A 26224-nucleotide genomic window follows, 5' to 3' on the forward strand; every position below is an offset into this window, starting at 1 on the left:
GTTAAGTCAGCAGTGCAACTCAAAAAGATATCAAAGTTTCTATTTAACCCCTTATCAAAATAAAAAAGTTAGGTGTGCATATTAAACAAAGTGCAACAAGTTTAAAGTATAAGAAACAATGGTGTCCAGCTCAAAATCAAACTCAAACGTTAGTTAGACATGCGTGTTGTAATGTAAGAATGTCAGCATGTCCACATATTCTGGACTCAGTCTAGCGGCCCCCCCTCCCCCCACGCGGGCGCCGTAGCTGAGGTGACGCGAGAAGGACCCGAGAAGGACCCGACTCGCGTCCAGGGCCGCCGTCCGCACCTGCGACGGACACCGCCCCGCGGTCCAAGAGAAAGGAAGCCCCCGCACCAGCGACGCCGTGAAGCGCCGTGGACGAGGACCCCCCCCCCCCAAAAAAAAACAACTTGAGGCGGGCCGCACACCGAGCCTCCGGCTGCGTGGAGGGGAGGGGGGCGCCGGGGCGACTGCTGCCCCAGCCGCGGCATGCATAGTCTATCGCGGCTGGTGCCCAGCGGTTTAAAAAAAAAAATGCGTCGACGCATTTTATACGCGTCGACGCATTTTCAGCGTCGACGTAATCGATGACGTCGACGAATCGCGGCAGCCCTACAATAAACGTTGGTTGGAAATAAATATTTTTAAATGAGAATTAACTTTTGTTTGCTTTGTACCGATTGATAAACAATGACCAAGAGTGTTATAGCTGTAGCTGAAACATCTGGCTCAGTGCACACATGTGTCAAAGAGACACGTGTTTATGAAGTGGTATTTATAAGGCAACTAAGGAGGAGTGAGCACAAATAGACTTATTGTAAGTGGGTGGTTTGAATGGCATGCAAGCGTCTTCCTGTTGGTGGCCACCAAGACTGTCTCATAAGTTTTGGCTGGTAGTCAAATGGTGATGTGTCAAATGGCAAAGCATAGTCACTCCTCATAGTCGACAAATTGGTAGACATTCATAAAACTATTAAAAACTGTTAAGAATGAAAATCTGCCACATCCAGAAGTGGAATCTCTGTTGATATGATGCTCTAATGACTAACACTGGTATTTAACCTTGCAGTGATACTGCATGATAAAGTATCATGTCATGATTTCATTGCGTTTAAATATAGAAACACTGCCACAAGTTTAGCTCAATCTATTATCTTAGTGTTTCCAGATGTCATCAGGACCTCCATAACATTTCTTGTGGCTGTGTGTGTCTCTGTGTGTGTGTGTGTGTATTTTTTGTATTCCATCATGCTGAAGTGCACCCTCCAATGCTTCTTCATTATATGTCAGCCTAGACTGAAATTGAGACATACTGCGATCCCCAGCGTGTAAAGAAGGATAAGGCATGAAGTTTTTTATTTAAGTCATTCAGAACCAAGGATGCATTCAATGCGAGGGCTTTTTGGCAAATACCCAGCATGCTTGCTGAAATGTACACACTATGTGTTCTTTTGAGCTACAACCATAAGTACAAGTATAGTACAGAATAACACACAGTACAAGATTTATGTACAAAACAACAACCAGAGGGTTCAGAAAGAACAGGGAAACAGGGGTTTGTTCCTTAAATTTGCTTCCCTTGTATGTGGTGTGTGACAAGCTCAAGAGCCGAATGACTGAAATTCCAACTTTGAAGCTTTAATGAAGATACACCATAGTGTTTAACAGACCCACTAAGCAATTTGCATTTTGGCTCTGTTTTGGGCTGGTATGTAAACCCTTATTATTTGCAGATTTTCTCGACTGCATGAAAAAGAAAATGAGTCGTTTACAAACACTAAGGAGAACATCTGTAGAAAACAGTGGATGAAGCTGAGCACGAAAAGCATTTTGCGGTCACAACAGGCCCCCAGCAAACTAAATAACCACAGATGAGGAATGCACCAAGAAAAAGCATTTACAACTTGTGCGTGGAAAAATGTGTTTCTCATCTTTTCAGGCAAGTGATGATGATAGGAACCAGCTCAAATCCTCATCTGTTATGGATGAGCTGGGTCTGTAGATGGAGGTCAGCAAGTTGTGCACCTAGTACATTTCCACAGCCTTGCCCTTCAGTATCGAGAGACACTCCTAGTGGTATACTGTAAACGGACAGCGGCTTCACGCAGGCGTCATCATCATCAGCCTGCCTGAGCCAATCCTCTGGAAACGTAAGAGCCCATGCTGATTTGTTCGGGAGTGAAGTCGGCATGTTGCGCCCCAGTGTGTGATTTCAGCATGCTGGTGTTTTATAGGCATGACATGAAACACAACAGCGTCTGCCCCACCATGCCAGCTCTCCTTTTTGTACAGATGTCCATGTGGCTCTGTGGCTACTTCCACCACTGGCTTAACACGGAAACTGCAATGCCCCACAAGTCGGTGTTGGTAACTTTGTAACCTTGAACCAGCTTTGTACTGCTGGTTCAAGGTGTCACGTACATGTTGCATCAATGCTGGACGATGGCTGACAACCAACACAGCTATTATGCCATGGTGAGCTATCAATAAGGTTCTAAAGAGAAGGAAATCCACAACCAGATTCACCAGCTGTCTTTGTCTCCTCTTTCGCTTTATCAGGATTGGCTGTCGGCTGCATTTAGTTTAAAAAATGCTTTGATTTGGTTCCTCTGTTATGAAAAGTTGAATCAACTTTTGCTGTGCTCAACGCGATGCTATGCAACATAAACACAATATTGTTCTGCAGCACATGACGTCACCACATTCACCACCAAGTGAATGAGCTGCATTTAAGTTGAAAACTCCAACGCATACTCGTGAGTCCTTGAAAGGAGGCAAAAGAAACGACTGCACACAATGTTGAATGAAGACGAATAGTTGGTTTAAAAACCTGGTGCTGAAACCTTCAGTACAAAAACTCAAGTTTTCAAGTTTTATACAGTTCTACAGTTTGAGTATCAAGCATAGTCATTCTTATCCTGCGCCATCTAAAAAAAGGGAAACATTTTCCTCTTGTTTTTCTTTTTATTGGAGAGTGACCATGTATTTTTGTTAACCGTATTTAGCTGGAGGGAGCTGGTGGAGTTACTGTGGTGTTCGCTGTTTATATTCTGAGCTTACTTCATAATTACAAGCACCATTTGTTTAATGGCTGGATTATGTGAATCTGAATAACACCCTTTGCTCGGAGTCAACATGCTTTAGTCAGATGTAGATTTGTGTCTTTTCAGGATTATTCTTTTTTTCTCTCAGGCACTTGTTCCCCTCAGATGTTTCTTTTTGTAACAGGCACATTTTTCTCTCATGTCATGTTCCATGTCTGTATTAACTGAAGGTGTCCACTGTACAACAACCAGATGGACACTAAGCTCTTTAAATCCATCTAATCTGAGTGATGGTGAGAGTTTGAGGTAACAAACGCCAATTCTTGTCCAAGACGGCCTTTGTCGGGAAGGAGTTATGTCAGAGTCGCAAATTTTTGCTGCCAACTCCACCTAAATCACAGTGGAAGCAATATGTCTCCAGTTTATGAAAGGAAGGTTCATGTTATTGTATGAAATAATATGGATGTATAAAACAAACTAAGTTATATATTAGGTTGATTATCAGTTCCATCGTCACCGTGGAGAGAAAGACGAGAAGAAAGATGTAAGAAGACACAGGATGCAATTAGATTTTTCTTACTCGCTGACTCCTTATGTTATTGCATCTGATAGTCAGCTCAGTTTGTTTACTGCTCCTACACGGCAATAACTGGTTTAAACAATGATTACCAGTGTCATAGTGAATGAAAATTAAAAAGTAGCAACCTGTGCCGACAGTGTCAGGGCGCTGTGTTTCATTAGCAATAAGACAACATAATTAACATATAATATATAGAAGGATGGAACAAAGGAGTTTCTGTATATACTAGTAGTTCACCATTTGATAGAGCTGTCTGAATGTTTATGGAGAATTTTCATATCTGAGACAGTAGACCCGACTTGTATCCCACAATGCATTGTGAAAAATGTCTGAAGAGAGGAGTCCGCCACAGTGTAAATCATATAGGGGTGTCTGTTGAGTCAAGACTGACCGGTTTCAAAATGTTCACCACCCCAACCCGAGCCCCTGATTTCGACTTTATATACATTAAAAATAAACCACATGAATTAACGTTACAGTGACTCTGGTAATTAAGGTTGGTATTAAGCCGACCTAGGTTGTAACGATATCACTTGGTCAGTCTGTCAGGAACAGGCATTCAGCCAAAATGTAGCTCAGTGGGGGCTCCTACTTAAGGATGGCTTGTTTTTACCTGCCTTGACCTTCAGTCTGTATACCTGTGTGTGTGTGTGTGTGTGTGTTTGCTTGCATGTGCGTCCGTGTTGGGTGTAGAGAGATGTCTTGACAACAATAACTGAGAGGTCAAACACATTTCAAAGCACCACAAAGTTCAGTGTGGTAGTGAGGGTCAGTCCATTGCGTGCAGCCTGCAGACAGAGTTCTGTCAACACTCTCATTCCTGCTTTCTCCTCTGAGGTAATGTTTCCCCGCAGGAAAACAAAATGTCTCCTTTGATTACGTAGGACCAGATCAGTCAAAACAATGAGAAAATCGGGTTTGAGGTGATGCAGCACAATCGACTCTTTGTGTTAAAAACTCAGTCACAGTGTACAGAACGAGGACGTCCATCAACTGCAGCTCAAAGATGAGACTCTCTTCATGAATTTATCAGCTGATCAAACGTTAATTATATAAACATTTTGAGACTTTATTTATCTTTTAAAAATATTTGTTAATTAAGCTATTTCCTGCTCTCAAATGTGAAGGTTGTGAAACAGCAATTTTTTACCCAATGTTTAGTTTTAGGAATTTTCAATGATCATTTTAAAGCTAATTTATGAATAGAAAATAATATTTACTGCAACTAGATATTTAATATCCACTTTGCAACTCTTCCAATTTGAGTCCAACTGTGTTAAAGGTTACTTAGAGCTATAATTACTTTGAATTGGTGTATGCAATAATCAGCTACATTTTATTTTTATTGCCTTTTGGACACCAATTACTTATAAATGAATGTGCTTATGTGGGTCAGTCATTTTTCAAACCACCTTGGTCAGCAGTTGGAGGCCGACCTCTCTCGACGCAGCAGCTGAAACATCATGCAGGGATTTGTTTATTCAAAAGCCTTGACCTTCCGTTTGTCACACGTCGTCCCTCCTCGACTATTTCTCAGTATGTTTTCAAAGTCTGCAGGTGACCTCTCCTCACCTTACCTTTAAAGGCTTGTGGCATTTAGCAGTAAAAACAGTGGGAGTTTTACCCTAATATACAGACTGCTGCATCTCTACATAGTCCCACATGGTGTTGCTGTGGGTGAGATGCTGCAGCGCTGAACAATAGTCGTCCTGTATTGGTCGAGTCCAACACACATGATGTGATGTGGGTTTCTTGTTCCACTCAGTCAGCGAAGCACGCAGAGCTGTTTCCCTGACTGCATACCATGTCGGTCATTTGCTTTTCTGTCCCTCTGCTAACTCAGATTTATACTTGTAGCCATAATTGTTACTGAGTGAAAGACATTTATACAAATGTCCACCGCAGTGGCCAAAAGCTGAAGCCCACTGCAAAGTGTCCTACGATGCAGCTCCACTAATGGCTTAAATCTTTCCCTATAGTCAAGATCAGTCCAAAAGTGTTCTTAAATTTAATAAATCTCAAATATTTCCAAATTAAATTTTGGTCTGAAGAGCTGATTTCATTTGCAGTGTTTCTAATGTGGATTAACAAGAGAATCACTATGTTTTATAAAGAATTGGTGGTTACTGCTTTCTCATCCCCCCTCAGCTCCATCCTTTGCATCTCTGCTCTTTGCCCAATTTAAAATGGTCTGACCTAACAATCCTGAGATACATACACAATCTATATTTTAAATCAGGTTTTTTTTTCATCATATGGAAATTATATTGATGCCATGTACTAGAGATACAGATGATTGGAAATAATAAGGTGTTGCATCAATACAAATGGCAAGAACCGTTTCATCAGAAAAACTGTTGTCAGTGGCAAGAGGTCAGAGATCAGTCAGAGTGGTGCAGCGGTGTATTTTCTACTGTGAATAAGTTTTGACTTTGAGAAATAACCGTGCAACTTTAAACATGTCATTTGTCATAGGGAGAAGCTTCCTTGAGCTCAAACTGCTTGGAAGAGTAACTCAGCCCTCAGAAGAGATTGTTCTGTCTGCATTACAGTTTAGACATGTAGTAAATACATAGATTTTAATATACTTCAGCATCATTATGAAAGCTCACTGCATCAAAGACACAGATCCTACATATATGATGCCTCTTTATATCCCTATGTTTTTTTTCCTCCCAGCAGTAATGTGTACACATAAAAATAGAGAAATGTCCTCTTGGGGCTCAACTTCCTCAGATGAAGGAATTGTCCTGACTTGACCAAACTGTAAACGCTGGTTTCGTTTCTGTTGTCGAGAACTCCAACTTCTGGAACTCCTCCCATTTCCCCAAATTCCTGCTGTAGTGAGGAACGTGCCTTGCGCTTCCAGTAAGGGCGCTTGATTTGTTCAGAGAATTTGTAAACTGTTGGTGTCATGTGGATAGTTGACTGCCAGGATGGAAAAGTTGGAAGAACATTTTTAAAAGAGGCGTCTTCATACATAATGTTTCACTAAAAGAAATTGTCTGATCCAGTTGAAGACCTGACTCCAGTTTGACCTGAGACCCTGGGCTTAGGTCAGGTTCAGTTCACTAGAGACAAGAAACATGCTCATTGCTGTGAAGAGTCACTCATCTGGCCTTGTTCTCTGGGCAGCAAATCATGACAAAGCTTAACCGCATAGTTCAGAATCAACAGCCTCGGTTATTCATTTTTAGGCTCCATGCCATGCCACAAGGAGATGAAAGAATGCATCAGAGATGTATCACTTGATTGACTCACTCATGTGACCACAAACCTGACATGTCGCGCTGCACGTCGGTCTCCCGCTGTTTGTAAAAACTATGTGAGAAAAATTAAACAGTGCATTCCACATAGCAGGATGCTGTTCCAGCCGGGGGGGGGGGGGTGGGATCATGTGTTTGTCAGGAAGATCCACACATGAGTAATCAATGCTCCGTGTGCCAGTGAAGCTAAACACATCAGGAAACAAAGCTAGGGCTGTCAGGCAGGCAGGACTTTCCAGGCTGAAAAGTGCTGTGAGCTCACCAGGAAATGGGAATACACAGGATGAAATCAAGCCGCTGCACGCTGGACAGTGCACACACTCACAGCTTTAACGTGAAATACAGTAAAACATTTCAGTCTCAATTGTTCTGTGTATATTTTTGTAATAGTAACAAAGTTTTCCTTCCCTTGTTATTCTGTCACAGAGACTTTGAATTTAGTGTTTTTTTCCTTCTGATAGACCAAAGGGAATGAGTTAGAAATAGAAAACTTCCATTCTTTCTAATAATTCAAAAATATCTCTTTTGGTCTGTCTGTCTGTCTTTGTGTATGTGGCTCGAATATCTCAAGAACCTTTCACCTTATCGACTTTGCATTTGGCATGTGTATTCTGTAGGTCCCAAGGAGGTGCAGTGTTGAATATTGGTGCGATTTGGAAACTTTGAATAAACAGGTGACTAGTGTTCTGTGGCAGCGCTAGGACTCATCAACTTAATAGACTTGGTTGATCATGACAACAGCGCAATCACAGCAATGACAACAGTTTCTCTAGTTTGAGGTTCTGCATATCAAGTCGAGCTTCACTGAACTTGGTGAACAGCTCTTTCTGCAGCAGCGGTGGCGCGGTTTCAAGGTTCTGTTGACTAACTCCTGCAGTTTCTCTTTACTTGCTGCAGCTCAATTACTAAGTGCAGTTTCAAAAAGATGCAACCAGCTATACCACAGGCCAAGAATACAGCCAATTCCAAACAGGCATGTTTAGTACGGCCAAACAAATTGAAAAAAAAGACTATGACAATAACAACTCTATGTTCACCCAGACAAACGTGCAGTTGTGAAATGGTGCCAGGAGCCAGAGGAACAGTTGAAAGAGCTATGTTTTGGGATACCTCAGCCATCCTGTACATTTCCTCCTTCCCGTTTAAAAAGCTGGCTGCCTCCTGACATTCCTCCCTCTGGCTACTGGTGAATTCCACTGTTGCTGGTATAGAAAAAGCTGACTGCTGCTGATACCAGGGCAAGAACCTGGTGTCATAAGTCTCATTCTTACACCTACATTCTTATAGCTGCAGCAATCCACACTGCTAATTGCATCCATAAAATATATATATAGTTCCTCTGTTTCTGCCAGAGGTGATTTTATGAGATCCTTGGAGACCCGTTTATTTACCTTAATTTAGAAATAAATCCCAGTACTGCCTGTTGTATGCAGATGTTTATATGTCTAGTTTCAGGTGTTTTCCTCAGTGTTGAGGCACTAAAATAAGACTTGCCAAATCAAAAAAAAAAAATCCTGCTGTAATGGTTCCGTCTTATGCTGGCGTAGCAGTGATCTGGCCCAAACTGCTGTGTGCTGAGCCTGCTGAGTTTCACTTAAGAAGACATTCGGGTATTGACTCGGGCAGCGGGGGAAAAATTGTCAGAATCTTTGGAACAGTCTTAGCTGCTGACAGCATAATAACATTGTGCAGTAATACATTACATTGCTGTTATTCGTCGACAGCTCTACTAGTAAGAGCTTGGGGCTGAAAGGAGGGTAGTGTTGGTCTGTTGTCAAACCCTGTTAGTCTCTCTGGGTTTATGGAGCAGCATGGCTCCTGGAGGCCTTTAGTCGTATCCTCATGTTCACGCTTACCGCTATGAAACCACAGGTATGGCTACACTCAAACACAGTCTGCAACAAGGTGTGTTTGTGTTGAGTCATGAACATACTGTACATCCAGCTGTGCTTTCAAAGTGCTGATGTCGCTGTGCTTCTTTAGCGAAAAACAATGTTATCTGCAGAGGGAGTGCATTTTTTATTTTTAAGATTTAAGTCAAAGTTTTTTGTCCATCCATCCATTCATTATCTGTAGAGTTTATTCTTTAAGGGTTGTGGGGAGATCTAGAGTAAATCCCAGCTGACATTGGGCTAGAGGCTGGGCACTTCCTGGACTGGTAACCAGTTGACGCAGGGATCAACATACACACATATATTCACATTCACACATTCAATCGATTTGACGACTCCAGACAACATAACCCCAATCTGCATGTCTTTGGACTGCGGAAGCCAGAAGACCCGGAGAAGACCCTGGCGAAACCAGGATTGTATCCAGGAACCTTCTTGCTTTAAGGGCTAACTACCACATCACTGTGCTGCCCGTTTTGGTCAATCTGCCATCATAATATTTGTCCCTAGCCTTAAGACAGTGTTTCCCATAGATCAAGCAATGAGCTGCCAGTGCCCTCAGTCTCTTTTAGACCTTAGTGCTTACAGTTCCCTGGCACCAAGACTTACACAATCATGTGTCTTTTGTTGAGCTATAGCAATGTTGAAATTGCTAAACATAGTCAGCATGCTTTATCTGTTGTAGGGATGACATTTTACTCCCATTTGGTGAGTGGCGGGTACTACTTCTGGACCCTGGTATTGGTGTACCTGTATTCATTTATACTGTAGATATGATGTGATGTCTTGTTTCTGATATAATTTTAGATAAAACTTCAGTAGGGACCTTTTTTAATCCGTACAATAACTCATCCAACAACTAAAGCTTTTTACACATTTGATCTATGAAGGAGAATCGGTGGTGCCAATAAACCACCTGGAACTAATAGAAAATGTATGTCACAGTGGAACAAAGTGGTACAGAGCCTGTGGATTGGTGGAAAGGTTTCTCTAAATTTCAAGTTTGATGCCTCAAACTACTCTGAACATCAAGCTACTAAATACATCACTGTATGAGAAGCAAAGGAACATCTGCGTTTGTTCGATCATGAACTACACATGTGCTATGTACTAAGCAGTCATTCATAAAAATGCTTGGATTGCATTCACATATGTATGAGGACTGGTGAGAGGGGATGTGAGGACGCGTTCAAGATACTTCACAGACCACCTCCCCTTGTTGTTGTTTTTGTACAGCACAGTATGTGGAGCTCCTGTGGCCAGGTGCCAAGTGTTCCTACTAGTGATAGTATTAGTGTGCACAGTGTTCTTTTTTTCTTCTCTACTCTGAGAGCTGTCTCCCCTGGTGTACTATCCATGCAGCTGTGAGAAATTCCAGGATAATAATCTTTCACTTTCGTAATTTTCATATTTCAGCTGTGCAGCTTCAGAGAAATACTTGCTGAGATAAAGTCGCTGGTTTCGACACGTCACCTTCCAGTGGGTGTAGCGTGTGGTTTCATGAGCAGGAAGTCTCATAATTAACATATTCATTATGATGGAAATAGAAATTTGTTAGCCCCTTCTGTGTTCCTCATCACGTATGTCGCATACTGCACATATTCAAATTTACTCTCCACGCTACATCAGTGTTTACTCAGAGGAGGAACAAAACTTGTTGTGGTTTCAACTGAACTTATTACGGGCAGAAGTGAGACTGAGGCCTGCAATGAATAACTTTGCCAGAGCTCCCACAAGGCGGTGGAGGAAGCACCTGTTACACAGCCAGGTCATTATCAGCCATTATCCTACAGTGCTCCAAAGGCCGGGGCTCAGCAGTCAAACGCAGGACAGCCATTGTACCGATATACAACCTCAGGACAAAGCTGTTTATCCTGCTCTTTCATTTATCACTCCATGAGCCCAGAGGTGTGTTTTCATGTTTCGTGTTTACTTTTTACAGATGAAGGAAAAACCAACCATGTTTACATATTCGCAGCTGATGCAGGTAACTATTGGGGGGAAGCAATCTGATGTTGACCCAAACTGGATAAAGAAAAATAACAGTCGTGCATGGCAGCTCTGGCTCCCCTTGTGGTTAAAGAAAAAAAGATACTGTTGCAGACAGGAATGCACGACATGGATCATTCAGAGATCTAAGGCCTTTGCGTTCAGTCTGGACATAACCTCAGGCTACTGCTATCCATCCTGTACATTGACATGGCTGTTAAGCAATACAACCAGTAGATGGTCGACCACAAACATGGTGATGGTGGAGGAGGTTCTGATAATGTACCTCATGAGGAGGAGGCAAAAATGGCCGCGTTGAGAGCGGCAGTGGTCCAACTCTCAAAATGTTTTGTCACTGTTGAAGTTTCTTCCTCATGTCTTGCAGTCGTCTCACATTAACTATGGGCTACACTGCCCATTTCCACATTCACTTGTAATGTTGAGAGTAGTTGAGCCTTAACTCTGCTTCATACTACATTATTTAAGTAGTTCAGATCCATGGCCTGGTCACAGTCATGCAGATTTGAGTGAGGTTCTCGAAGGTCAAATGTGTAGCTGCAGGCAGTCTAGGTTTGGAGACCAGAGGTTGAACTGTAGCAGGATCCTGCAGAGACATCACGGCTCTATAAGCGGAGCAAAAGGGCAAAGTTACATCGATGGGAGCTGCTTTTATGAGAAGCACGTACCAGGTTGATACTTCAGTTTAATTTTGAAGTTGCACTGAAGGGGAGCACAAAAATTATATTCTTCATACGCTGGCTGCCAAGAAAACCAACACGAGTAAAAGTCACTTATGTAATATCTTTACTCAGGTATTTAGATGAATTTGTAATACAAATATGTCTTCTTTGGACCTTCATGACATCACCTGAATTCTGATGGGGTTTAATCCTTTGTTTAGCAAATGTTTATGTCAAGAAAACATATTCAGGGGAATATTCTGCTGCATGTCTAATCTTTCACTTCCCCCTCCTTCAAATGTTTATGTCTAGACCAGGTGGAACCCCGGCAGGACACTTTTTTGTTGTTGTTGTTGTTTTTGGACCATGGCTTCTGCAAATACCAGAATCAGAAATGTTTATTATCCTCTGGTGTTTGTCAGATGTAAGTTAGATTTTAATTCTTCAAATGTCACCATTGTTGCAGCTTTAAACAACGTCCTCCTCTCTACATGCAACATAATATGTGCTGTACGCATACAGTCATTGTCACGTATTTATACTTGAAAGTTAACAATTGTTTACTGTACAGAGCTAAGTGCCGTCTGGAGCCAGACTTCTGTTCGATACGAGACGGCTCACATGAATTGCGAAACTCTGTGGTAATTAGATGGCTTCGACATAAATTAGATTCTTGTCTAAAAAGCACAGTATGCTAACACAACGTCAGCCTGTGATAAACTGAGCAGCACAAGCAGGCCTGCCCAGACATGACAGAGCAACTCCTTCTTTAAGTCATTGATTGTTTAAGCAGAAATGCCACAAGCTTTACACAGTTGATCTTACCGCTGTTCTTACTTCAGTTTTGACACATTTCATCACAGCTTTGTGGCTATTTATTGCATTTAGCTTGTTGTTCAAGTGGTTTTAATATCCATTTTTACTACTAGAACCTGGTATCAAACAGTGACGGGAAAATCCAGGGATTTTCCTTGGATTCATTTAGGGAATTTTTTGTCCTGAATATATTTCACCGCAGACTTCTCCCTGAACTATGATTCAATTCATTAATCCTTGGAAGATGTAGTGTTTGTTAAACTAATCTTGACAAAAACCCGTACATCATAAAATCCATTTATTGTTTGGGACCTCCTCGCCTGGCCTGAGCATCACACAGATGCTTCAGGTTTAGCTCCAGGCGTGAACTTGAGAGAGCAAGTAGAAGTGATCTGACAGCAGATTGATTTTGATCGTAGGAATGTCCAATTCTCCAAAGGGTGCTTTTTTTATTTATGCATTTCTGTTTTCAAGTTGCATGTGGTGAACGGGTTGTGTTTTGAATTTATGCTGTGTTTTGAAATAGACTAACTATTCACCCCGGAGTGAACAAATCTTCCCGAGGGATGTTGTGGAAATTCAGCAGGGTTGTTGGACTTTACATTTGGGCTAAAAATACACATCGTAGTGGGCTCTTTTACTAGTGTTAGGTTTCCTACACATATGGCATTTATGAAGCTTGAAATTTTGTGTACAGCGCTGGTTCTAATCTTCGCTAGATGACTCTTCCTGTCCTGCCTGACTAGACATTTTTCTATTTACTGTGGTTCATCATGATCGTCTAAAAATACCTACGCATAAAATGAACCATATGCGTCCCGTATTGCATAACATATCAGTAAATCAGGAGTGTTGGTGACTGTGGGGGGGACTAAGTTGAAGAATGGAAATGGAGGGTAGGAGATGCCACCTCAGTTGCCGCAGCTCCCAGTGATGGGGCTAAAAGCTTTGGCGCAGAAATTAATTCTTCGCGACCACTAAGTGGTGTTTGGATAAGGCCGCTATTATGGTCATTTTGTTGACAGCGTTGTTTCTTGCACTCATCACGCTAGCCTTGAGTGAAGGAGACAGATGAGACGCATGCATGTTTGTGCGCCAAACAGCTCGGACGGAGCAGCCGTCTGCTTGTTTTGTCCAACGGTCATCCTGCAAGACCTGATAAAGTGGGGAGCGCTCGGCAGGCAGCACGCCGTTGACCTTCTCACCCCCCCCCCGGCCTGGCCCGCTCTGGCCCCTGACACCTTGCACTTCACTTTCCGTCATTGTGTTGTCTTCCTGGCATGTGTGTCTTCCACGTGCACGGGGAGAGAGTAAGGAAGACCCTAATGGAAGTACACGGTGCAGCGCACATCTGGTGTTGAAGTATTTCTGACCACATTGTCTGGCATTGTCTGAAAGGATGATGATTATGATTATATCGTGTGGTTTCTTTTTCACATCCTTTCCTTAACACCTGATCCAAGATTTGAGATTATCTGGCAGCGTGTTACTTAATTTAAATTTATTTTCAGGTGTTTCAATTGTTGTAATGTTTACGTTGTCATTTCTTTTCTTAGTGATATTTCCTCATTCAGCTTAGGTCATCCTATGTGATGCCAGCGCTTAGTCTTTGCACGAAGAACTTGCCTGATTTCATTTTGGGTTTGAAACTCCACCAAATTATGAAATAAGTCCTTCTCTGGAAGGATTATGGGATTGAGCTCATTTGTCGCAACGGGAAAGCTTTCACGCTTTTATGACCCCTCCAGGCTGTTTGTATTTCCTCCCAAGTACAGGGATCATAAATGTTAGGGTCATAGTAAAACCTCCTTAAATCTGTTTCCTATTTTGTTTTGAGCTGTGTCACGTAGAGAAAAATAACGCTGACTCTGAACACAGATACTGTCCTCTACATCTCTTTGTCCTGAGTCATCTTTAGTCATGGCTACCGCTGCCAGTTATATATCTAGCCTGCACTGGCTTGACCAGGGATTAATGCCTCGTCACCGAATAAGAATGCAACCCTTTTCTGATCAGGCTTTTTCATTGGTGCAGCACTCTGCTGGGACGATGCTCAGCAGGTCAGACTGAAGATCCAGTGTCACTGAATGAGTAGGTGAACTGTGAAGTGGTGGTGGTGGGAGCTGGTCCTGCCAGGGAGCAGCACATGTGATGCAGAGGATTTAGCCGCAGGGCAGCAGTTTCCTCTTTGACATCAATACAGCGAGTGTGTCCCAGAGTTCCTTTGTCACTTGACTTGGGTCTAATTTTGGAATAGATGTCCTTTTGTGTGCGTGCGTGTTTGCATGGTGTGTTGGTGTGCGGGCTTATTAAGGCTACTGTTATACAGTGATCCTCACACCTGTTCCTGTGTGGTGGATTTCTATAGCTGAATGTACAGCACAGCACGTGATTGATGCTGTCAGTCAGTGCTTTTACTAAGTGTGTGTGTGTGTGTGTGTGTGTGTGTGTGTGTGTGTGTGTGTGTGTGTGTGTGTGTGTGTGTGTGTGTGTGTGTGTGTGTGTGTGTGTCCGCACTGTATTGAACTGGAGAACTCTTTCAGGCCAGAGTTTTAAACATTAGCATGAACATATTATCTCTGTTTACTTACGGTTGTGCATAGTTAAATTTAAAATGATAAACAACATTAGTGGAAAGCAGTGCAGCCCCAGCAGATGTTTCTAGGCTTTTTGCAAAAGTTGCAGAAATGCAGGACAGATTTCTGAAACCATCGAGACTCTCAACCCGATTCAAATTATTCACAAGTAAACAGCATGCCCTATATGTAAACACCTTTGTCTAGGATGCATGCTCAGTTGACACTGAAAATCATATGAGTCATACGCAGATACAAAATATTAAAAGCTTGAGTTACATAAAAAGGCAAGAAGGGAGGAAATATGGAAACATTTAATCTGCTTTTTGCCTTTTCTATTTTCCTTGAATTGCCCCATTTGTGACATTGTTATTTTACTTCAAACATTTAAACTAGATGACGACGTCCAAAAGTTGTTTCTAAAATGATGTGAAGCACTGATTTAATGTCGTCTTCTCATCATCGCGCCTCCACATGCTCTCTGCAACCTGCTCGCCTTTACAGTTATGTCTCATGCATGCACATGAATACAGTACAATGGACACAAACACTTGCTGTATCTGCTCTGATCATCTGAGCTATGCAGGCCCAATTGTGTTTATCTCTTTTTGACAACAATGAATGGCATAGTTGGAATAGTTTATGACAGGATCACAGTTATCCTGACTTGTCCTTGGCTTCTGTCTGGCCACACACACTCATGCACACGTTCACACGTTCACACACACACACACACACACACACACACACACACACACACACACACACACACACACACACACACACACACACACACACACACACACACACACACACACACACACACACACACACACACACACACACACACACACACACAAGGCAGGCTTAACAGATTTCCTGTGAGCTATTGTATCTGCTGGAAGATGGTGGCGTACTGGTCCATCCTCCAGGTCGAACAAGCCAAATCCTTCCTACCCCATTTCCTCTACTCCCCTGTCCTCGTCTCCAGCGCCCCCCTTTCTCTCTCTCTCCCTCTCTGTGTCTACTCCTCCTGCTCTTCTTCTCCTGCCACAGATACGTTACCTTGCCAGTATATTTTTCTTTGGCTGTACACGGACCCATCTGTCCATCAATCCATCTGTTTTTGCCCTCACTCGCCCCTCCATTTAGCCGGCCCTCTCCTCTTCCTCCATGTGTCCAGTAATCCCTTGTGTAACCCCTGAGGAGCAGTCTAAACAACGTTTTCAGAGCCAGGCCAGTTGGGCCTCCAGCAAAAACAGAGAGACCAGACACAAACACTCAACTCTTGGACTAAATGCCTGCCTGTATCCCATATTTTGGCCCTCTGTCACTCTCACATTCAAAGGATCATTTATCAATTCCCTCATTATAAATTGCTTATTTTTGGGGCTTTGACATGATCATTTATCATGGTTCTTCATGCTCATACATTTTATTGACTTGTACAACTGGCTTGTTTATGTGAAGGCAACATATTTGTCAATCTTGACAAAATATGTGGAACTAAGATCTCCATCTAGAATCATTTTGCTGATACACTTTATGTCGAACAAAACACTTTCAGAAGAAGCTTGTTTTTATTCAGCGCTCGCAGATGTTTTTTGTCAGGACTGGTGATGACTCACACTGCTGCTTTGAGACGTGAAAACCTGTTAAAGATGCTTTTTACGATGAAGACAACCTCTCTGAGTCTCTGTGCCCACAATTTGATAAAATATGGCTGGGTTTGGACATCCATCGAAAATTGTTGATTTGTGTTGCATCCTCAAATCCCCAATAAATGGGGTGTTGGGAAAATAAGTAAGAGGTTTTGCCAGGAAGATTTTGGAAGAACTCGACTTACTCATGAAGAAACACAATATGTGTCCAAAGCTATGCCAAGAAGTCTCCGAACAAATCTGTAATCCAAATAGTTTGAATTTCAACAATAGATTGTTTACATGGTTCACTTCACTTTCACTTCATTATCCTTTTCTTAATTGGTGACTAATGAAATCTATTTGACGGCAACATTTTAAACAATATTTCAGCTGGTATTCGCCTAATTCCTGGATGGTAATTTAACATCTTCCGTCATATTTAAAATTGTTGACGTGCATGTTGGTCTGCTGAACATGCCACTTCCCGCTCTGTAGACGTGACTGCTGGACTCAAACAGGACATCCTGTCTCAGCTCTCTGTGGGGGTATTAGGATTAAACTACCTACTGGAATATGCTGCTGCCCTGTCCATTTAAGGTTTGAATAGGTCGCCAGCCAAGAGTGTCCAAAACATAACTACAACTTTCTTGTCTCTGAAGTCAGCTCTCTGCATAAATGTCTAGAGACGTCACGAAGATTTTGCTGTTGCTTCTTCAGCCACTGAAACACTTTATATATCAGACTGTGTGGGTGAATTGTCTTTTGTGCTGTGCTCATCTAATGATATTTTATCGAACATCTTTTCAGTTCTGCCAGCCTGGAGGTTGGAGGCTGTCCAGGGATCGGAAAGCACCCACCTTCTTCACAGTTGTGCTGACGGACATCGAGTCAGATCGACACTTCTGCTCCTGCCTCACTTTCTACGAGGCAGAGGTCAACCTGCAGGTATGCATCCGCACACACACGCTCAAGGGGGGGGGGGGGGCACATGCTACGACTGAACTGTCCTTTAACATCTCTGTTTTAGGGCCCTTTTCATTTCTTCCCCCAAGGAGGTTTTGTTCTTGTCAGTTGGTTTAATTGTTTGTCTGCAGGACTACTCAAAAACTACCGGAAAGATTTCTAGGAAACCTGGTGAAGAGATGTGACATGGACCAAGAAAGAATTCCTGATTTTGGCAGTGCATCCAGACAAAGGGGCGTAAACTAGGGATTTTTGGGGTTTTATGACTTTTTTTAACATTGCGAAACAGGACATCTTCAACATTTCCACCACTTTTCCCAGGGAATAATTCATTCTTGATGGAAAAGGGGGGACAGATATCTAGGAGCTTGTGCAATTTGCTGCATCTTGATTGACTTTAAGGGGCTTGAAGAGGTATTAGCACAACTGAGGCCCATTCTAGTTGTATTGATTTTAATGAACAGATCTTTTTGAAGGTCACAAGTAGCTGTAGCTTATCCCAGAATCTGTTGGGGTGTGAGGCAGCAGTGCAAACCCCTCTGCCACCATGCTAGCATCCTTCCGCATCCTCCTTATAAGGGTCACTTAAGCTCATCCCTGTGATAATCCTCAGTTCTTAGGACTCAATGATGAGCATGAGGTCACTCTCATCCTCATGTGTCTCTCATGACTCTTAGAGACCATAGGGGATATCTTCGTGATTGTTTTCATTCTGTTTTCCATTCTCGGCTTATTGTTTTTTTTAGTTTTTTTTTTTTTACAGTCTTTGGCACTTTTGTAACTCTGAGGAATGTCTGCCGCGTGTGTGATGTCTTCCAGAATTTGATGCATTGGTAGAAAACAAAAGCCTGCGTGGATCCAGTTTAATAAATTGAGAGCTGGCCGAGGGATGCTGTTATAAAAGAGAAGATGGACCGGTGCTCTTTTCCGCTGCCTTTCATATGATTTACTCATGCGTACAAGATTGAGTTTGATTGCAGATTGGCGGTTTCGGCACCAATGTTCAAACCTCCCCCATAAATTATTGATTGCAACAGGTTTGTTGGGACAGGATCATTTTTTAAGTTATGAGTGATCTCGTTAATTTCTCCGCCCCCCCTGCCAAAAGCCCACAGAATACCAGGCTAATTGTTTCATTGTGTTTGACATCGTTAGAGGCCTTGAATGACTCTGGTCGCTCTGCCCACTGTGACATCACATCCTCTTATATGTGGAAGGCAGTCGGCCATCACATTCCTGTTAGATCAGCGTAACATTTTTTTAAGTTCAATCAAAATGCAGTCATTTTGCGATAAAATCTGTGACATCCTTCATTAACTGTAAGAGTCACTTTGGTGGAATGTTGATACTCAACAGTGTAGTAGCGCTTCCTTTTCTTGTTACTGCACTGTTTTTGTTTGTTGCGTGAATCAGGCAATAATTACACAAACATTTGTTGGAACCACTGGGCACATTTTTCCACACTGATTCAAAGCATCAGGGGGGGTTGGATTTATAGAAAATTGCCACATCAAGGGAAGAAAATAACCAGAAATAGGCCAGTCGTTAGGTGTAAACGGTTCTGCAGAAAGACTGTTCATACTTAAACTCAACATCAAAGCAAGCACACGCTTTCCTTCAGTGTTCCTCCATAAAAGCTGCCCCCCAAAGACATGGAGGCAGGTTGACATGGCAACAACACAATCTAGACCATCTTTTACTGTGTCGAAGACGATACTTTTATTCTCGTAGCTAGAACAAAACAAACATTATAAATCAATCCAACATAAATCCAATTTTGAAGCCAACCTCAGATCTTAGAGGCTAAGTTCCTCTGTATGTACAAATGCAATAAGGCAGGAAGCTGTCGCAACGCTAACGTGCCGAGAGGATTAGTCAGTTTCCCGTGGCCGGCAGTGCAGCTGCAATCACCGATACTCACAACTCTCCCACTGCTAAAGCTAACATCACCCCTACCTGGCAAACTAGATATGAAATCATATGTCTTTGACCAGAAGTGGTCCGGACACACTAAGTGGTATTTGTGGCACATTTACCATCTCTTGAAATCTAGGTTGCCAAACCAAGACAGGTACATTTGGGCATATAGGTAGAGTGGTTAGGGTTATGATGATTGGTTTGTCAAGGCATTCTGAACTTGAGGAGTTATTTTAGTTGGTGGACTGAAGCAGGGTTTTAAACTCCTTACTCCTGAGGGCCAGGGTTAGGCCCTAAAGATGAGTGGTTAAGGTCAGGATGGTTGGTTTAGAGTAAGTGTGACAGAAATGGGATTAGAATCACTCACCATAACTGTGCTTGTCATTGCTGTCACTGACTGTCCCTGTGCTGTGTAAAATGTGTTAATATAAGACCAGTGTATCGTCCTCATTCTCTCATCAATGTCTGTCTTCCGTCTCCAAACACTTGCTCCGTTGAGTTCATAGGATTTGTCCTTAACAACAGATTTAGACCTGATTATGGGGCCTAATGTTTTTGTAATTGTGTCTTTGTTTACTCTTATCAGGGGACTAGTATGGCTGTTAGTGAGGCCCTGAAACTGTTTATCACACACTCCACATTTAATGTTTATATAAGCTCTGGAGCACAGAGTGAGCTGTAAAGTTGCTACTCTCACAAGAGTAATTACTGCAATTATTTAATTACAAATAGTAGAATACTGACTCTTTTCTGATCCTCACTCAAATCCCAGTCATCAACTCATGTCGACTCAGATCTGAGTGCGAGGATTTAAACTTTGCTCTCACAAAGCAGTCCCTCTCTTTCCTGCCTACCTAGAAGATTAGTGTTGTCCAAAAGAAAATAAAAAATGCAAAGGCCTTAAACCTTTCCCTTGCAGTGCCCATATTGAGACCATCTGAACACCCAGAAGCGTTCTGATCTTAAACTGTGGTCAAGATGTTGTTGCGTTGCTATCTTGAGGCTGTGGAAAGTAATTGTGCTTTTGACCCACAAAAATCTGGTCTGATTTCAGTGGCGCAGTGTTTAACCATTATTTTAAGGGCACAACATCAAGTTAGTAATTTGTACTCACAAAGTTGGGTGCACAGCACGCATAAGCTCAGCTCGTAGCACAGACAGATGGTCTGACTGCGCAGAGTGAAAGTGTTTCCTCTGCAGAGAAGCGTTCACTTTTACTCCACACAAATGTGATCTTAGAATAGCCTTCCAGTGTAACCCATCTGAACCAAGAACCTTGAGCAGCAACCCTTTTTGGATTTGGACAAACTGTAATGCGCGTGCGCTTCGATCGTTAAAATCAGTACAACCTGTTTTAAAGTTTTATTACTGGCTACCATATTTATACAACCCTAGCCCTTTATAAACTGGATACATGTTTCTAAATTAAAAAAATATTATGTGTAAAGTTATGTTAAGTATGTAACTAGACCAAGACATGGTCACTTTAGGCACAGTACAGACTGTTATATCTGTATAAACCGTATATAACCAATTATAAATCATTAGATTTGATAAACTTCTCAATCACAGCTCCATCTTACTTCTATTGTCAGTCTATTTGATGAGCCTATATTTGACCTCATGCAGACTTGTTCATGCAAAGTAAACACTACTCCCTAAATTCAGTTCATGGCTCTGACGAAGCTTCTTGAAACGTGAGGGTGTTTGGACAGTCTTTAGCCTCTAAACCCACATCCTTATCAGCACCGTCGGATTCCAGGGGAGTCCAGACAGGAGGCGCAGGAATGTATTTTGTCTAATAATTGAACCAAATCTTAAGAATAATGGTGAAATGTGACCTTCATCTGAATGAGATATTTTGATCCCGTGCTCCGTCCTGAGATACCGAAGCACTTATGGCATGTTTTCACTGCCTGGAGAAATATACCAGATTGTGACGGCTTTAGTTTGGAATGAGCGTGGAGAGGTCGGTGAATCAGTGCTCTGATAGAGCACAGGGATTCTCAATAGAGAATTAGATCTCAATTAGAACCAGATTGCTGCCCGGATAGAATTGTTGGGGTAGAGGTCGATAAAATGTTTGATGGTGACAAAAATAGAGTTAATTTGATCTTAATTCGGTAATTGTTTAAATCTGCTCAATATCAGATTTTAAACTGCACTCATGTTTTTGGCAATATTATTGCCTACAATTACAATTACTTAAATTGTGATTCTTGCAAGGGAGATCTTTCATTAACCTCATTGTAATTGTATTAAACTTGTTGTGTTCATTCAGTTACTCGACTGGGATCAGCAACTGTAAAGGGACTGTTTGGGAAATGATATTACTTAATAGTCCAAACTTTCTTAAAAGTGTTTCTCCTCTCTGGACACAAAATAGCATTTTTAGGAATATTTGGAAGTTGATATTTTGGTTTTGTACAACCAACTTTTCCGTTACTCAATTGATTTGGATTTAATTTGTTTTTAAATCCAAAATACAAGGCCGCAACAGACATGGATTTTTGGAGGCGGATTCCAATATGATATTAGATAGTAAAAAAAAAATGTAATACCAATGCATCGGCCGTAAATAAAAAAAAAGGCCATTATTTGTAATATTTCTAAGCAATGTCATACTCTGTTGTCAAACTCTCATGACTTAGAAATGTAATCAAGACTTGATCGTTTACATTAAACATACAGATTACTATAAGTAACTATAATTATGAATTCAACAATCAGGCTGTGCAGTAAACATTAGTCAGTATTAATACACATTATTCAGTATTTTCAGGAGTTAAATTAAGTTGCAGTGGCTACTTTCAAGAAAAACCATTAAGTCCAGTTGCCTAGGTAGGCTACACATTTCATGGACGATGCCATGATTTTGTTGACTGAGAATTTTCACAGATATGTCACACAGTCATTTACATTAAAACTTAGATGCTGTTGTACATCAAAATAAGAAATTTGTTTCATGAACCATGCTAATCTTCGTTCGAGGTCTATTGTCCATGCCTCAGTGTTGAACTCTTCAACTGAAATTGTATTTTTTTTGTGCTTGTTTTTTGATATTTCAGGGATCAAAGAGTATTGAGGCTGACGAAGATGAAGATGAGGAGGCAGAGGAGGATGGACTGATCCAGCCAGCTCAAGTGTTTGCACCAAAGAGTCTCATTCTCGTGACCAGGCTGGATTATCCCGAAATATTCCGGGTAATAAGACACGACGTGATTAAATCTTGATTGAAAATATTTTTCTGTCTTGTCCAGAAGGAATATTACGATATATATTTTTTTACATACTTGAGTAAAGTGAACAAGATAGTATAAGACAGCAAAGCCTACGTACGTCAGATCTTTTCATTCCAAAGTTGATCACAGACTCACAGTCAGTCATGCTATCTAAGGCAATAAGTGCTCCGCTATTATAATGAGCTAAATAAACTGAGCTATGACGCCTAGCCATTCTTGTCTCATGGCCCAGATAGAGTAAAAGCAGACGATGATTAACAATGAGCTGCAATATTAATGTCTATAAGCAGTAGTTATCCTCTGTGTGTATCCATGTCTTACTGGTATTTCACTGGTTGCTCTCGCAGGGCTGCTTGGGTCTGATCTACACCGTCCACATCGATAGCCTGAACTTCCCATTAGAGGGTCTGGTCGCCAACCTCTTCACATTCCAGATTCCCGTTGCTGGTGGATCCCAGGTACGTCTCACCTGAGGCACAGCCAAAGCGCAACAGTCTGCAAGACATGTCACTTCTGCTTCCGGCCCAGAAAGCAGACCAGACCAGGGGCTGGACTTGATGCCTCGATGGTGCAGCCACTAAAATGATTTATGCAGCCAATCAGGAGTGTCTTGTTGCCCCAGGCTCACATTATCTAATGCATATTTGTAATTTTTTACATTGTGTTGCTTGAAGCAAAATACCTCAGTCTAAAGTGGGACAGATAACAGTTTACCTACTGACACCTTTGAAAAAAGAACTGTCAAGCAAGTGACAGTTTGTTTAACATGAGCCCCAGGGCCAGAGCGCGTGTCTCACAAACATGTTAAATCACTAGTACAAGTGTGTGGAGGAATCCTCATCACCCCTGCACGGAGAACCTCAGCAGAGTAACAAAAAATGTATCCATACGACTTTGATATTTCTCTTTAACTTTTCCTCTAGTTTTCTTCTCTACCAGCCACTGGAAAAAGATAAAGTGATCACATGACATCAGTACTGGCCACTGTTCACTGTCACAGTTTCAAATTCAGTATACATTTTAAGGTTTTATTTATAACATTTTTTTTTTAAAAGGGCTAGCACCACCTTATTTATTTGAACTGTTCCACCATCGTTCCTGAGCACTGAGGGGAACCAGCCAGGCCTTTGCAGTGGCTTCCCCCTAATCTCTGGAGCAGCTTATACATTCGTATTTAAACATTGCTTAACACCCACTTCCTCTCACTGGCTTTCAGTTCCAGTTGAGTTTGAGACCTCGATTTACATAATTACTGCTATTTTGCAATAATTTAATTCTGTAATATTAATAATTTTTTTATTAATTAATTTGTTCTCTGTTTCATATAGATATTTGTATAGTCTTTAATTTTCATATTTTAAACCTGTTCAGCACTGATGTCAACTGTGATAAACTTGCTTTCAAACATTTCCCAGTATTGCATCACTAATTTGACTTGAATAATCAGTGAAGGTACATTTCAGCAGCACAGATACACTCTTTTTGAGTATGTTTTTTTTTTTAAATATTTCAAAATGAAAGAATGTTTTTAAATGTGAGGTTCCTGGAATGATGTTGCATCTGTATGTTGTTCCAGTCACGATCTTTTGCTCAGTGAGAAGCTGACTCATTTAGATGATTCAGCCCCTGTCAGCATGTGTCTCGCTTAATTGATGCAGCCCTGGTGCCCACAGAAACCTTTTTTTTTATCCATGCCAACTTTTCTCACCTTTGCTGCATTTGTCTTTCTTTACAGAAGCTGTTCAGCCTGGGAGCAGGAGACCGGCAGCTCATCCAGACGCCTCTGAACGACACGCTGCCCGTCACATGCAAGAGTGTTGCTCTGCTTTTCCAGCAGCTGGGTGGGTCCAGGCACTTTGATAGCTACTGACTGGTCATCATGAGACAGGATGAGACTTGAGTCAGGACATAACTTGTTAGTGACTGTGGGCCTAAATCCCAACAACAACATGTTGATATGTCACTTATTTGTTGTTTGCTACATGATTTGTTAAAGGAAGAACAGTTTCCTGCTGCCGCATGTCACATCCACACAATACTTCTTTTTGGCCTTTGGGAAATTTTGTATGGTTTGTGAGGCTGGTTGTTCTAATCTGAGCACTCACACTCTAAAAACATTTGTCTTTAATTACTGCCATAGTTTTCTTAGCTGAATTTATGAAGCAGATTATGTCTGTGACATATTTTACATTCACTCATTGTTGATCCTTATCAGATTATTGGAGGCTCTGCTGATCACATGGTGATAAACTTCTGTACCGTACGACTTTTACAATCAGGGGACTTTTGCAGTAAGCCCATAAGAACTTAGATTAATTCTGAACTAAATGTGTCTGAGGCAAGATTATGTGGTTTTCTCTGTGGCTCATCTCAGGCATTTTTTTGTCCGGGCAAGAATGTGCACATGATGAAGATTTGATTCAGTTTGCTGGTTTCACGTTTTCTTTGCACAATATGTTTAGTCAGAACATAAATAATTTGTGCTTGTGTTTGAGATACAGGCCTGAGTCGCTGTGACTCATGCTGTACAGTTGGTAATTCCAGTGATTGGGGAGTTCACTGTGCTCATCTGAAAAAGACAATTTAGCATAAACCATGAACTGAGCCATTTTTTTATTCATTTAAATTTTTTTTCCACTTTTCATGTTATCCCAGAAAAATCATATTTAATTTTCTGCAACTCGAGGCGAACATCTGTGGGCCGAGAGTGAAATTTAATATAATTCACCTGAAGTGCGATTTGTAATGGAAAGTTGGCCCCTACAAAGCCACGTTTGATAAGAAGAATGTGCTTGAAAACAGAGTGTGTTTTATTTCCTGCGTCTATTAACACCATCCTCCTTTTGTTTGGACACACTGGGGAACATGCGCATGGGGGGGGGGGGTACTTACACGATACACATGTGATCAGGGTCATGTGGAAGTCAGGCATTTGTGGCCTATCTGGATACACAAAACCAAACAATCTTGACTTAATACCCAACAGTGGTCCATCAGTCTTTGTAAGCTGGTTTCCATTAATCAGTGCACAGCAGTATGTGAACAATGAGTGTTAAGTGCTGTTGTGCTCAAGTCCGACTTGCTTCAATTATAGTTTCATGTAATCTGAGGTCAGAGTATCACGACAGCCTGGTCACTGCCGTATAGTAACATGTTTGAACCTTTAGGCTACTGCAGGACAGGTGACATGTTATTCTTTACATTGTTATTGTTTATTCACTACTATTATTCACTTTTGATAACAAGCATGTGCAGAATAAAAAATCCAGATGATGGCCAGGCCAATGTGACTGAACCCAAACCGAAGCCGAACCTTAACAAAAATTTGTCCAAACTCGGCCCGACCCCTCGGGCTCCAGTCAGGTATCCACACTCTAATCTGCATGCTACTGTATGTTAACAATTTCCCGGCTGGAGCCTGTGACCGTACCATTCTTCTTATCCTTCATCCTATTTATCTCCGCAAAGGATGTTGTGTTTCCATTTGCTTTTGTTTGTTTGTTAGCACGATAATGGGAAAAGCTACTGGAATGATTTTATTGAAATGTTGTGGAGAGGAGGGGCAAGATCCCCGAAGGAACCCATTCAATTTTGCAGCTGATCTGGATAAACG

At 41.7% G+C, this 26224-nt stretch overlaps 1 protein-coding gene across 1 annotated transcript in view; it reads left to right on the forward strand.

Moving 5' to 3' along the window:
- Window positions 1-26224, forward strand: part of sbf2 (SET binding factor 2) — a 94080-nt gene that overhangs the window by 14291 nt on the left and 53565 nt on the right. The window contains exons 3-6 of the mRNA XM_061068372.1: window positions 17297-17434; window positions 22438-22572; window positions 22959-23069; window positions 24347-24452. Coding sequence (XP_060924355.1) covers window positions 17297-17434; window positions 22438-22572; window positions 22959-23069; window positions 24347-24452 — 490 coding nt within the window. The remainder of the gene's footprint in view (window positions 1-17296; window positions 17435-22437; window positions 22573-22958; window positions 23070-24346; window positions 24453-26224) is intronic.

This window comes from Limanda limanda, chromosome 3, assembly GCF_963576545.1.
Source record: "Limanda limanda chromosome 3, fLimLim1.1, whole genome shotgun sequence".
NCBI classification, from domain to species: domain Eukaryota; kingdom Metazoa; phylum Chordata; class Actinopteri; order Pleuronectiformes; family Pleuronectidae; genus Limanda; species Limanda limanda.